Below are 14,885 nucleotides of genomic sequence, written 5' to 3' on the forward strand. Positions count from 1 at the left end.
CCTATGGACTGAGGGGTCCCAGGTTCAATTCTGGCGAGGGGCACATGCCTGGCTGCTCATGGTGCTGCAGTTTCGCACTACACAACTTTAGGGGGTACCATTCACATAGTCTGTGTGAAAGGCACTGCCGGGAATTATGATGTGCTCAACCAGCATGGCAGCAGCTCTAGCCCACAGTTGCATTTATTCCCAAATCTGTTTGGGAACAGATTATGTCAGTGACAACCTTACACATACTTATTCAATTTAATTAAATATTAAATAAACAAAATTACTTTTATAATTCTGGAAAAGGAATTAGATAAAAGAATTTTTAAATTACCATCTAAAAATAAAGGAATCTTATTTTGCTCACCTTAAACATGACATTAATTTCTTCCCCCATTGGATCAGTATTCACCATTGTGACCTTTAAGGGCACAGCATTAGAGCTGAAGAAGGAACACGACTACAAATACAACACATTATGTATTAGAAATATAACACTGGAATAAAAATGGGTATAAGATTTATTTTTGCCCTAGGCATTTCTTCTTTCACGTGTTTCTCTGAATTATGGCAAATGAAGTAACACAGGAGACTTGCTTTTTAGATAATCTGGCAGATAAAAGGCATATAAAAATACTTTCTGAAACTTAAACATAGCATATATGAGTAAAAGATCATCTACTACTTTTTGGGCAGAGAAGCAAAATCTTAAAAACTTGAGACAGCCCTTGGCATGGGCTCGGTTGGAACATCATCCCATATACCAAAAGGTTATAAGATCAATACCCAGCCAGGACACATACCTAGGTTGTGGGTCCGGGGTGCGTGTAGGAGGCAACCAATCCATGTTTCTCTCTCATCTCTCTCTCTCTCTCTCTCTCTCTCTCTCTCTCTCTCTCTCTCTCTCTCTCTCTCCATATCCTCAGGTGAGGATTAAAAATAATAACTTAAGACAAAAACTTAAACTTATTAAAAGTTTGAGCTTTAAAAGTTTGAGGATTCTCTCTCATCATTGATGTTTCTATCTCTCTCTCCCTCTCCCTCTCTGAAATCAATCCTATATAATAAAAGCCTAATATGCTAAGTGTCAGACCATTCGTTTGACCGGTAGACCAGTTGCTATGATGCACACTGACCACCTGGGGGCAGACGCTCCAACCAGTAGGTTAGCTTGCTGCTGGAGTCCGGCCAATTGGGACTGGGTGAGATGGGCCAGACATCCCCTGGAGCCTTCCCATGGCCCCTCCCTGGCTGGCCAACCTCCCGTGGTCTCTCCCTGGCCCCAGTCGTGCACCAGTGTGGTCCCCTGGTCAGGGTTGTGCTCTCTCGCAATCCGGGACCCCTTGAGGGACGTCGGAAAGCCAGTTTTGGCTATATCCCTGCAGGCCAGGCTGAGGAATCCCACCGGTGCACAAATCTGTGCACCTGGCCTCTAGTAAAACTATATCTTTAAAAAAAAAGACAGTGAGACTAACTTAAAGGTAAACAATAAAACAAAACCAAAGGGGAAAACATAATCATTCTGTCTCCGAAAAACATAATATACAAGTCAGGCATCCACTGTTAAATTTCAATGAAGAGTAGCCATGTCAACTAAAACAAAAAAATTCAAATCTGAAACTTCATTAAGGATAGCTATACCCTGGCCTTTCAAAACCACAAACTCTAATGAATGAATTAATTGGTTGCTTTTGCTGAACTCATGATAGAGAAAAACCCACTATTTGTATTACTATTAGCCCCGTTCAAAATACAATTACTCAATTTTGACGACCACTGAACTTTACTTAATTTTTTTTTTAAAAAAAATGTTATTCTTGATTTTAGAGAGAGGGAGAGAGAGAAACATCAATGGGCTGCCTTCTGCAGGCCCTCTACTGGGGGTCGAACCTGCAACCTGGGCATGGATGGGCCCTGACCAGGAATTGAACTGGCTACCTTTGGTACATGGAAGATGCTCAACCACCAACTGAACCACACTGACCTGGGCTTACTGAACTATTTTTTGATGGCTCTAAAAAGTGCTATAAAGCCCTTGCCTGTGTGGCTCAGTTGGTTGAGCACTGTCTTGTGTACCGAGAGGTCTCTGGTTCAATTCCTGGTCAGGGCACATGCTTGGATTGCAGGCTTGATTCCTAGTAGGGGGCATGCAGGAGGCAACCCATCAATGTTTCTCTCTTTCCTCTCCCTCTCCCTCCCCGTCACCCCCCCCCCCCCCCCGCTAAAAATCAATAAAAACATACTTTAAAAAAATAAAATGGGTTTTTAAAATAATAAAGAGTGCTATAAATCCAGGAAGAGTTTATCTGGCTACTCACAAGGAAAGGAAAAAATTGCCTATCTGTGAGTGGGTAGTTTTATCATTGGAATTACAACATATAGCTCTCATGTAGCTATTATACAACTGTAAAATAATAATATTAATTTGAGGTAGTAAATAATTTTACACTAATTTCTTTCAGGAATGATTAGTAAAAATGTACTGATATAAATATGGATCTTATATCACAGAAATCCACAAATACTTATAACGCAATCTATGCAGGTTTTATACTCATTTGCTTTAAGCATACCTGCCCATTTCTCTTCTTCCTATATAGTATTTTGAAATGTAATATGCACTTATAAGTATTTTATTTGTTACCTTAATATTTAATTCTTTTGCCACAAGACTTGGATTGAGAGGGAGACGACATTTATTTCTTAGAAAAAAGGACTGTACTCGTTCCATACTCCTGTGGAGGACAACCTAGGAAAAGAGATTGATACTGTAAGTACATAATGAAAATGAAGTCCTATTTTTAAGACAACAAAATTAAGAATCAGACCTAATTCTTAAAATGCCCATTTGTCAAACATTGCTAAAGAGGGTTAATTTTTACTATAAAAATAAAATTAGAATGGGCAAAGGCTATAAACATAGGAGGGAAAGTGCATATGTTCATATTTAATATATTAGCTAAAACTCACTAATAGCCAAATGAACCGAAATTAAACAAAAGGGAGATATAATTTTCATAAGACAAAAATTTTAAGATAATATCCAGTGCTGGCAACAGGGTGGGAAACAGATACTTTCATAATATACTGGTGGGGAGGGGAGGTGTATACCAGCATATATATTTATATAAATTTTTGGTACAATAATCTAATAGGAATTATTATAACTTAAAATATACAAAGCTCTTAACTATAGTTATTTTACCTGTAGGAATATCCTATAAAGAAATACTAGCAAAGGGCAAAAACTTACACACTAAAGTGCATTGCAGGACTGTTTAAAAAAATAAAATATATAAACAATCTACAAAGAGGAATTAATGGTTCATAATTTATGCTACAGTTACCTTATAATATGTACCCATTAAGAAACATGAAAAGTAACTATTTACGTACTGACATGAACTCTCAAACATAAAAAAAAGTAATTCACAAAAAAAGTATAATTGCTGAAAAAAATTAAAGATCTAAATAAATGGAAAGACATCCCATATTCATGAACTGAAACTAAGATTGCAGTATTTCCCAAATCAATCTACAGATTCAACACAATCTTTATCAAAATTCTGCTTTTTTGCGGAAATAGACAAATTGATCCTAAAGAATTGCTACAGACTTCCAAAGAGCTAAAACAATCTTGAAAAAGAACAAAGTTGGAGAACTCATATTTTCTGATTTCAAAACATATGACAAAGCTATAGTAATGAAAACAGTATGGCATAAGGACAGCCATATAGATCAATGGATCAAAATTGAGAGTTCAGAATTAAACCCATTTACCTACGGTCAGCTGATTTTCAAAAGTATGCTGAGCTCATTCAATGGAAAAAGAATAGTCTTTTTAACAAATGGTGCTAGGACAACTGGATAACCACATGTAAAAGTATGAAGTTGGACCCTTATCTCATGCCATATGAGGAGTGAGTGGTCAGTGGGTACATGAAAATGTCCTGGAACCAGATTGTGTTGGTGATCGTACAACACTGAGAATGTACTAAAAGTCAATGAATCACACTTTAAAATGGTTAAATAGTGAATTTTATGTTATGCAAAATTCACCTCAACAACATATACACATATTTTTGTAAAAAAGTTTTTAAACCCCCCCCCAAATTTTATATATACTTAAGTGTATATATGTGTAAATAAAAAAAAATGATCAAGAAGGAAACACAGCAAACTGAAAAATAGGTAACTACAAGGAGAGAATAAATCTGAAAAAGTCTTAATTTTTTTATTCTATAAACTTCTTCATTATTTGGATTTTTTAAACATTGGCACCCAGTCATAGTTTCATTATTTTTACAGTTACAAAAGTTAAAAAGCAGAATAATTGGAAAAACTCAAGAGAACAATTTTAACCAGAAAGGAATTAATAACCATGGGAATTAAAAAGCACTGATTTTCTTATTTAGGTTGTGAAATCTTTTCCTAAAGATTTTAAACAACCTTTAAACTCATCTGCCCCGAAGAGAATAGGTGAAGTTAAGAGTTCTACTGGATGTTTACTGACAAAGAATGACAACTTCACTTATCAGCATGGAAAGATCCTTTAATATCAGAATATTTATGTTCCCTCTTATGGGTACATACCTGTCTGGCTGATCCACTAGCCTGCTTTACTTTTTCTGCTACTCCTCCTAAAAGCTGTACAAGTTTTGTCTGCTTCAAGAGTTCTTCTCTGAGTCCTTTTCCTCCTACTGAGAGGAGAGCACCCAAAACATGTTCATATCGGGTGCCAAACTGTGCATCATGCAGGGCATCCTTGAGGAGCCTAACAGAGCAAATATTTGTCAGCCACTTCTGAAAACTGGATGAACATCTCTCAAAAATCAATTCAACAGGTTCAATTTTAGTTATCTAGAAATTTATTTTAAGCCATATAAGTAAAAATTCATTCATTATCATAGAGCTCTAACATGCCAAATATCTTTATAATAGAGACTTTGGTTTTTGTTGTTTTATTTCTAAGAACATAAACATTTAGCTTATTTATAATAATGCCTTTATAAAACATCTAGTATCCATAGTAAGTGATCTGGCCATACTATTTAGACCAGGGGTGGGCAAACTTTTTGACTCGAGGGCCACAATGGGTTCTTAAACTGGACTGGAGGGCCAGAACAAAAGCATGGATGGAGTGTTTGTGTGAACTAATATAAATTCAAAGTAAACATCATTACATAAAAGGGTACGGTCTTTTTTTTTATTTTTAGTTTTATTCATTTCAAACGGCCGGATCCGGCCTGCAGGCCGTAGTTTGCCCACGGCTGATTTAGACTATCAGAGTATAAATACTAGGAGTGGAAATAAAGTACTAAAGAAAACGTAAATCTTACCAGTATAAATTATGTGCAATCTGTATATTTCCCAATGCCCTGGACAGAAGGAAGCGTACTAATGAGCTGTTCAAATAAATTTCATATTTCAAAGCCTACACATAAAAAAAAATAAGAATTACTAGTGGTCAAACCCATACTACACTGTTAGGATAAAATTATCAAAAAAGAAATTATATAAAGTTTATTCTTTTTTTTTTTTTCCCCCCAATATATTTTATTGATTTTTTACAGAGAAGAAGGGAGAGGGATAGAGAGTTAGAAACATCGATGAGAGAGATCGATCAGCTGCCTCCTGCACGCCCCCCACTGGGGATGTGCCCGCAACCAAGGTACATGCCCTTGACCGGAATCGAACCTGGGACCCTTGAGTCCGCAGGCCAACGCTCTATCCACTGAGCCAAACCGGTTCGGCTAAAGTTTATTCTTGTTGATGAAAGATGATACTGATAAAAATGAAACATAAATTAACTTAGGCTAAATTAATAAAGTCAAGCAGAAAAGTATAGACCTGGGAATTACTTTCATTAGCTATATTTAAATGGCCAGGAAAGAAAAAGAAAAGTTTAAGTCTAATTTGTTCTGAGAATCTAAAAAGTCAAACAATTAAAAATCCAGGTACAGCCAGGTCAGTGTGGTTCAGTGGACTGAAAACCATCTTATGCACGGGTTCAGTTCCTGGTCAGGGAGCATGACCAGGTTGCAGGCTTGATTCCCAGTAGGGGGCATGCAGGAGGCAGCCAGTTGATGTTTCTTTCTCTCTTCCTTTCCTTTCTTTCCTTAAAAATCAAAAACTTATTTAAAAGAAATATATATATATAAATTTAAAAGAAATATATATATATATATTTTTTTTTTTTTTCCTAGTGGAGGCAGCCAGTTGATGTTTCTTTCTCTCTTCCTTTCCTTTCTTTCCTTAAAAATCAAAAACTTATTTAAAAGAAATATATATATATATATATATATATATATATATATATATATATATATATATATATTTTTTTTTTTTTTTCCTAGTGGGGCAGCTGACAATAGTAGAAACAAAATTCACACTAAATCCAAATGTAATGCACCTCAACATTCCCACTACAGAAGTACTTTTTATCCAAACAAAAAGGGGAATCCCTTAGCAAGTTCCCTACTCATAAAAACTGGGGGAAGAGTAGGGAGAGTAGGAAATGGAGTAAAAAACACACCTGTACAAACTGTGGAAGAAGATCTGTCAGCTCATCATCACTAATAGCCTCCATCCAGGTCACAGCTTGGGACCTCACTTCCTGATCAGCAAATCTAGAAAAGTATCACTAAAATCAAGATTTGACCGTAACTTCTTTCTAATGAAGCTATATTTCCTGAAAACACAATCTCAATCTATTGACAATGAATGCTCAAACAGCTCTTTATTCAAAAGCAATGTGTTTCTTCTGTTTTTAGGAAGAAAATCTTACCATGCTATACAAATTTTATTAAGGGACTGGTTTAGAAACTTTAAGCTTATGAAAATTAACTTTGGCCCACATCATAAAAATGTAACAAATTATTCTAAATTTACCTTATTCTCTCTTTAGGTTAGTTTTAAATATGACATGCCTTTTTAATAACCTCAACGAAAAGGTATGTTAGTAGAAATACACATTTACACATTTATATTATATTGAATTGCTTTCATGTTAAAACAAAGGGAAGTATTCCTGCAACATAATACTTTACTGAAAAAATTAACAATAAAAGAGAGCAAATAAATTCATTCATAGTTGACTTACTTCAAATCAAGAAGCTCCAATGCAGTCAGTGGGTCTAATGGAGGCCACTGCTGAAGCAATGAGTAAATTTTGGCAAGATTAACCCATTTCCAGTTTGGGGCACTTGCTAGTATTTTAGGAAGACAATTTGGATGTTTGAGGCAATAATAACGTTTCTCCCACAAAAAAGCTTTGTCTTCTTTAGAAAGTCTGCATACATAACAGAACTAAATTACTCCTCAATGATATCATAATAATAGTTATAGTTTCAACGATTTAAAATGCAAAGAAGAAATTTATTCATTTTAGGGCAGCCACTTCTTAGTGGAATCATTAATACTAATTTGGGACAGAAAAACACAATGTACAATAAACACCACTAATTTACCCTAATTTGGGGAATAGAAAGAAATCATTTTGACTTAATAAAAGAGTCTCAGTTACAAAACTAAAGGATAATTCAGTACGGTAAGTATTTATTAAGCTCTAATCAGATGCCATGCACTAGAAATCAGTTGATAAGCAAAATCCACCTTATGAGCAAGGATTTTATCCATTTTATACAAATAAAATGAAATGCCATGTAATACACAAATGCTATTATAAAATTTTTGAAGTTGATTATATAGCTCAATTGAGGAATATTTAAAAAGAGAGAGATTTGTTTTGGAGATTCTAATTTAACCTTAATAACAAATGTTTATGTGAATGAATGATTTCACTATTTTACTACCCATCCATCTCCGCTTGTATATATAATACATGCACTGAAATGTATTCATCTCATGTGGAATACTGAAAAAATTTCAAATATTGAAAAAAGTACACAGTAGGTCTCCCTTCTTCTAATTCCCCTACCAGTAGCAACTGCCTATGCTTGTATATTCTTCCAGAGTCCATTTGTATAGAAGCATATACATAGGTGTATGTAGATCTTTTTTCTTCAATGGTAACATACTATATACACTATTCTGTTCCTTGCTTTCTTCATTTAACATATCTGACACATTAGTACATAGCTATAACTTCATTTTTAATAGTTACATGGTACTCTGTTGGATAAATGTACCACAATTTGACCCCCATTGATGGACATTCCCTATCAGTTTTACAATAATTCAAATGCATACTGCAATGAGCATCCTTGTCTCAATAAGTAAATACAAAAAGGTTTCTTTCCTCTAAGATATATAACTAACTGGAAATGGAATTGGTAGGTCACAGACTATACACATTGTGACCTTAATACCGTGGTCGGCAAACTGCAGCTCGCAAGCCACATGCGGCTCTTTGGCCTCTTGAGTGTGGCTCTTCCACAAAATACCACAAAATACCACGTGCGGGCGGACGCGCACGTACAGTGCGATTGAAACTTCGTGGCCTATGCGCAGAAGTCGGTATTTTGTGGAAGAGCCACACTCAAGGGGCCAAAGAGCCGCATGTGGCTTGCGAGCCACAGTTTGCCAAACCGCAGTTTGCTGACCACTGCTAGATTTTGCCAAATTGCTCCAAAAGCTTTTGAGAATTCTGCCAACAATATAATCCCTTTTCTGTATCTTCATCAACACTTTCTATGATAGGACATTTTAATTTTCAACAATTTGATGTATATGAAATGGTATCTTGTCTTAATTTACATTTCCTTGATTAAATTTAAATTTACACCTCTCTACATACTGAGAGGTTGACATCTTTTTAGATGTTTAAAAAGACATTGTATTTCTTTTCTAAAGAATTACCTATTAATATTCTTTGTCTAATTTACTACTGAGTTGTTTGTTTTCTACTGGTATGAAAAGATTCTTTATACATTACGAAAATTAATCTAGCCCTGGCCAGTGTGGTTCAGTTGGTTGGGCATAGTTCTGCGCACCAAAAGATTGCCAGTTCGATTCCTGGTCAAGGGCACATGCCCAGGTTGTGGAGGCAGCGGATGGTTGTTACTCTCTCACATCGATGTTTCTCTCTAAAAAAACAATAAACTATTCTTTTACAAAAAAAGAAAATTAATCTATTGCTATTTACTGTAAATATAGGTCCCTATCTGTTGTTTATCTTTTGATCATGTAAAAAGTTTGACCTGTACAAATTTCTGAAGTTTGATGTAGTCATGTAATCTTTTCATATAATTAAAAACAGATATAGAAAACTTTCCACACCAAAAATATTGCTAAATCATGAACTAAATCGGAGCACTTTATAAACCATTAACTTGAGCTTTACATTGTAAGAGATAACCAGGCAAAACAGGATCAAAGGAGCATACCCAAGTGATGAGTCTTTGTGAAGAATATCAAGAAGTTTCCCTTTTATATCATTTCCTAATGTTTCTAAGTTGTGTTGCTGTATAACATTTCGGTCGACTTGAGGAGTGGTATAAATGATATCAAATGTTGGAGAAGGAAAATCAACCTTAAAAATTTAATAGAAGTTGATCAAATTACAGCTGAATAGAACACATATTTACCACATTAACTTATTTGTCTCTGAAAAAATTGTTTTTTCTTAGCCATCAGGGTGAATTTTAGATTGTATATTAAGTCAATGTCCTTTTGCTGAAAGTGATTACCATTGTTGGTAATCCTCAATAGCACATATATTGCTTGGGATGGGTACAAGGGTATATTTTACTATTTCTCAGAAATAAGAAGTGATTTATTGACACTTAAAGATAGATTAGGCTTCTCTAATAACAACCCAAACGATGGTATACATACACTTTTTATAAAGAAATTTAAATGTAAACCTCTCCACATATCAAGAAGTAGCATTATCCTCTCAAGTCAACAAACATACCTTCTGGTGAGGATTAAAAAAAAAAAAAAAGTACCATTACCTGTAACACTATTCTTTCCATCACATATCCTTTTTTGGGGATTGTTCCAGGAATAGGAGTTATATGTGATGAAGTCCAAAGATACAGAAGCTTAGTTCCACATGTTAAAAACCTACACAATGTAAATAGAAGAATACTGTGGTTTTCATTTTAAAAATTAATTCAAAACTCACAACACATAGCAATGAATTTGAAATGTTAGTATTCAAACATTTTTGAATCATCTTCTGTATAAAAACAATGTCCACTTTAAAAACATCAGGAGGAATCACTTTCCATAGTGTACTAATCTTTAGGTAAATCAGTTAAAGTGCAGGGAATTAGAATCAAGGAAAAGAGAATGAACATATCTAAGGAGGAATTGAGGATAAAACAGAACACTGTCCCCAAAACAATTCTATAAACAGGAGGGTGAAGGACAGTCTTTGAAGATCATCTACAAAGGAAATTTGGATTACAGAGCTGCTCCCTGACTTTTATCATAAAGAACAAAAACATATGCCAAAAAAGCAGTACCTACTTGTGACAGCACCAATCATTTGAGAAGTTTTATCGGTGCCCTGGACCAGGGGTCAGCAAACTTTACCTCTAAAGAGCCAGACAGTAAATACTCTGAGCTTTCTGGGCAATCTTTGTTGCAGAGATTCAACTCTGCAATTATAGTGCAAGGTAGCCATGAACGACATATAAATAAATATGTGCACTGTATTCTAACAATACTGTATTTATAAAAAGCAGGCAGGAGGCTGTAGTATGCTGACATTTGCCTGAGACAACCAGTTTATGGCAATGAAGATATTGATGTGTCTTTACACAGAAGAAATATCTGAAAGCTAACATGAGATATATATAAAAGCAGAAAACTACAAACTTCATTAAACTTTGTTCATTTTATTAAAATAGCAAATATCCTTTCCAAAGCTAAACTCTAGACCTAATGTTTTCTCTTACAGGTTAACCTTTAAATCTTCAACACATTATATTCTGTCTCTTTTAGAACCACTCTCATCACCAAGTAGGTTACTTTAAGGTAAATTGCTATCACATTATTTCATCTGTAGATACTTTTATATATCTCAAAATGATAAACAGTTTTTAAAAAAAATAAGTATAATCTTTGGCTGGTGGGCACATGGTGCAATATACAGATCTTGTAACATAGAAACTCACACCTGAAACCTATATGTTCATGTTGACCAATGTCACCCAAAAAAATTTATAAAATAAGTACAATACCATTTCCATTCCTATAATAATTAACAATAACTACTTAAAATAATCAGCTATCTAGTATTGAAATTTCCTGATTGTCTCAAAGTTCTTTTTATAGTTGGTTTGTTCGAATAAGAATCCAAGCAAGGTCCAACACTTGCATGTGGTTGATATGTCTTTTTAAGTATCTTTTAATTCAAGGGTCAACAAAACTTCAGCCTATCACCTGGTTTCATGAATAAACTTCTATACTAATAAAAGGGTAATATGCTAATTAGACCAGACATCTTCCAGACATCCTTCCTGACAAAGCCATAGTGGCAGGGGCCGAGGCAGAGGTGGTTAGGGGCGATGAGGCTGGCAGGGGGGAGCAGTTAGGGGGTGATCAGGCCGGCAGGGGGGAGCAGTTAGGGGGCGATCAGGCCAGCAGGGGGGAGCAGTTAGGGGGCGATCCGATCAGCAGGGGAGGGCAGTTAGGGGGCGATCAGATCAGCAGGGGAGGGCAGTTAGGGGGCAATCAGACCAGCACGGGAGGGCAGTTAGGGGTGATCAGGCCGGCAGGGGAGGGCAGTTAGAGGCGATCAGGCTGGTAGGGGAGGGCAGTTGGGGGCAATCAGGCCAGCAGGGGAGGGCAGTTAGGGGCAATCAGGCCAGCAGGCAGAGGCTGTTAGGGGTGATCTGGTTGGCAGGCAGAGGTGGTTAGGGGCGATCAAGCAGGCAGGCAGGCGAGCAGTTAGGAGCCAGTAGTCCCAGATTGCGAGAGGGATGTCCGACTGGACATCCAACCGAGGGTTCCTGGATTGGAGAGGGTGCAGGCTGGGCTGAGGGAATCCCAGCCTCGTGCACAAATTTCATGCACTGGGCTTCTAATTTATAACAAAGCCACACATTCACTTACATGCTGTCTATCACTGCTTTTGCCTTTGTGACAGAGACCACATGACCTGCAAAGCCTAAATTACTTCTATCTAGTCCCCTTTACATAAAGTTTGCCAATTCTTGTTTTAATCTATACATTCTTTCTATCTTTTCCCCTCCTGCTGTTTGTTAAAGAAACTAGGTCTTTTGTTCTGAGAATTTTCCTTATCCTGGATTTTACTAATTGCATTACTCTGGTCATTTACCATGTTCCTTTATTTCCTATATTTTCTGTAGTGAAGTAGTAGCCCTGGCCTTAGCTCAGTGGTTAAAGCACTGGCTCACAGACCAAAGGGTTGGGGGTTCTATTCTCGGCCTGGTTGGGGTGCGAGCAGGAGGCAACCAATCGAAGTGTCTCTCTCACATTCATGTTAGTAGTAGTTAGATCTAGAGAGGCTTGACCTGATTCATGTGTAGTTATCTGGCAAGAATACTTAATACTCTAGATGGTATTGTATACTACTTCCTATTGCCTCAACTACAGAGGCACACATGCTTGATTTATTTTTCTTTCTGTGGGATTAATATAATCAGTTTATTTAGATGCTTTCAATCTAAATCATCCATTATAAAGTTCCAGAAAAGGTAATCACTTAATGGTTTTAAGCAGGCATTCATAATCACTACTTAAATCAATGGTTCTCAACCAAGAGTGATTTTTGTCCCCAGTATATATTTGGCAATGTCTGAAGACATTTTCAGTTGGCAAATGGGGTGCTACTGGCATCTAGTGGGCAGAAGCCAAGTATGCTGCCAAACATCCTACATACACAGGACAATCTCCCACAACAACAATGATCTGGCCCAAAATATCAATAGTGCCGACACTGACCTAAATCTAACCCTGACCTAAATTATTTCAGTAAGAGTTGCAAAATTGTGATATTCTACCATTCCCTCTGCAATGATTAGCTGAAATGTTTCTTAAAGCATATTCTCACATCAATTATCTTATAACCCTGATATATAACTGTAAAGAAAAGGCAAGTTAAATGTTTGATTCTGTTTATTTAAAATAGGAGTTAAGAACTCATTTGTTATTGAGGCTGACCGAAATGCCTCAAAGTCACTTGGCTTCCACGACTTCATCAGGTTGTATGCAAGTTGCACCTTAATATAAATTATTTAAAAATAATTTCAAGACCAGGATTTCTGATTACCATACTATAGCACATTAACTGAACTAAATAACTGACATTTTGTTTCGGTGTATGCATTAATGTAAAATCATCTTTCCTCTTAATTTCTGAGTCTTTTTTTAACATTAAGTACTAACATTACCCAGACTGATTACACTGCTTGGCAAAGTCTCAAACTTAATGCCATCTGCTTACTGCTTTAATATGCTAACATGCATTATCGCTCTCCAAAATTTTACCATGTATTGTATGAAACATATCTCAAACTTCATTTAATTGATTTCGGAAGACTCTTGATGATCTCATGAAACATATTGTTACTTAAAACATAATTAAAATTGTCAGCTGAAAAGTCAGGTCGATTACACTATTCCTACTGACTGTTGGTAGACATAAAGCTTTAAAGGAATTCCTCTCCTCTAAGTTTTTGTACCCATGTAGAACCTTTAGTGATTAAAGGCCAGGGGCCCATAGCAGTAAGGATAGATCAGTCAGGCGGACAGGGAAAGAGATGGGAATAATGTTCAGTTGTAAACTCCCTGAAATTTGACAAGTATGGGATCGGGATGAGAAGAGGAAAGTGGAATTGTTTTAGTAATATCAAGGATACCTAAAAGACCATAAATATTATGTTAATAGTACAGTGTTTGCACAAAATGACAGTGAACTGACTGCCGATTTTCTCCTAAACAATGAGTGACAAACATTCCTTTGCATACCCATATAGATATGATCAAACCATAGAAGAATAACTTTGGTTTCCTCTGATCTGACATCCTTTTATCACATTGAAAAATTTGAGGCAGCTCATTATCTCATGTTTGTCATAATCCCCCACCCTGTTCTCTAGTCAATTTTGAGACTGCAGATGTGTCCACATAACTCACCATCACAACTCAGTAACACTTACCGTTTAAAATCAAAAAGAGGTAAAGAAACTTTGCCCAAAACTTCTGGCCCCTTTCTCTGCTTATTAGAATCAGGGGAACTTCCACTGCTCTGATTTAAAATTCCAAAAAGAGTAAGGTGAAGAAGTGATTCTAATGGCAATTGTGATATCTGGATGGGAAAAATAATTCTATGGGGAGGAAAAAAGTATTAATAGAAAAAACAAATTAGGTCAAACATGAAGATTAACTCTTTAATGAAAATGATAATTTTAGTTATTTTATTTGATGTATCCAATAATCTTTAATCCTGAGTCTCCTTTACTTAAGTAGCAAGCTTGGCTAACACGTATTATTAAAAAGCTTAAACAAATTTTATTAAAATTTCAAATATACAGCATTTATTTCTTCAAAAATTTGTTAGCACCTTTACTCAAGACTTGCAATGCTAATTTCTAGGCAAAATAATAGTCATTTTTATTTCCTTTAGGAAAAAGCAGATAAATATTTATGAGTATTTCTGATTCAGGATATATGTGTGCACCTATGTACACAAACAGACATATGTATATGTTTACCAATATTTTTGGTGGTTTTTTTGTTTTGTTTTGTTTTGTTTTTGTCTAAAAGGACACATAAGGTCGGTTGTAGTCACCTTGAGGAGCCATGAGATGGTTAAGTGTTGAAAAGAAAGTGACACTTTTCACCTATATGCATTTTGTTTTATAGGATTAGTTTCACAGACATGTATTATTTTTATAATTGAAAAAATAAGAGAATAGGAAAACATTTAATAAATGCAGAATAAAAAATAAAAAGCTCTG

General features: G+C 35.7%; 1 protein-coding gene across 7 annotated transcripts in view; it reads right to left on the bottom strand.

Annotated features, from left to right (window-relative positions):
• The window catches only part of PIK3C2A (phosphatidylinositol-4-phosphate 3-kinase catalytic subunit type 2 alpha), a 96,860-nt gene that overhangs the window by 17,540 nt on the left and 64,435 nt on the right, over positions 1–14,885 (bottom strand). For 6 of the 7 annotated variants that reach the window (XR_004970441.1, XM_036325549.1, XM_036325544.1 and 3 more), the window contains 9 exons: positions 14,085–14,252; positions 9,906–10,017; positions 9,336–9,481; positions 7,091–7,279; positions 6,524–6,617; positions 5,328–5,422; positions 4,582–4,762; positions 2,633–2,737; positions 356–448 (listed from right to left, as the gene is read on the bottom strand). Coding sequence is in view for 6 of the 7 variants with exons in the window: in XM_036325549.1 (XP_036181442.1) it covers positions 356–448; positions 2,633–2,737; positions 4,582–4,762; positions 5,328–5,422; positions 6,524–6,617; positions 7,091–7,279; positions 9,336–9,481; positions 9,906–10,017; positions 14,085–14,252 (1,183 nt within the window). In the remaining variant the exon portion in view is untranslated. The remainder of the gene's footprint in view (positions 1–355; positions 449–2,632; positions 2,738–4,581; positions 4,763–5,327; positions 5,423–6,523; positions 6,618–7,090; positions 7,280–9,335; positions 9,482–9,905; positions 10,018–14,084; positions 14,253–14,885) is intronic. The other variant, XM_036325548.1, reaches the window with a different exon arrangement.

This window comes from Myotis myotis, unplaced genomic scaffold, assembly GCF_014108235.1.
Source record: "Myotis myotis isolate mMyoMyo1 unplaced genomic scaffold, mMyoMyo1.p scaffold_m19_p_10, whole genome shotgun sequence".
Taxonomy (NCBI): Eukaryota; Metazoa; Chordata; class Mammalia; order Chiroptera; family Vespertilionidae; genus Myotis; species Myotis myotis.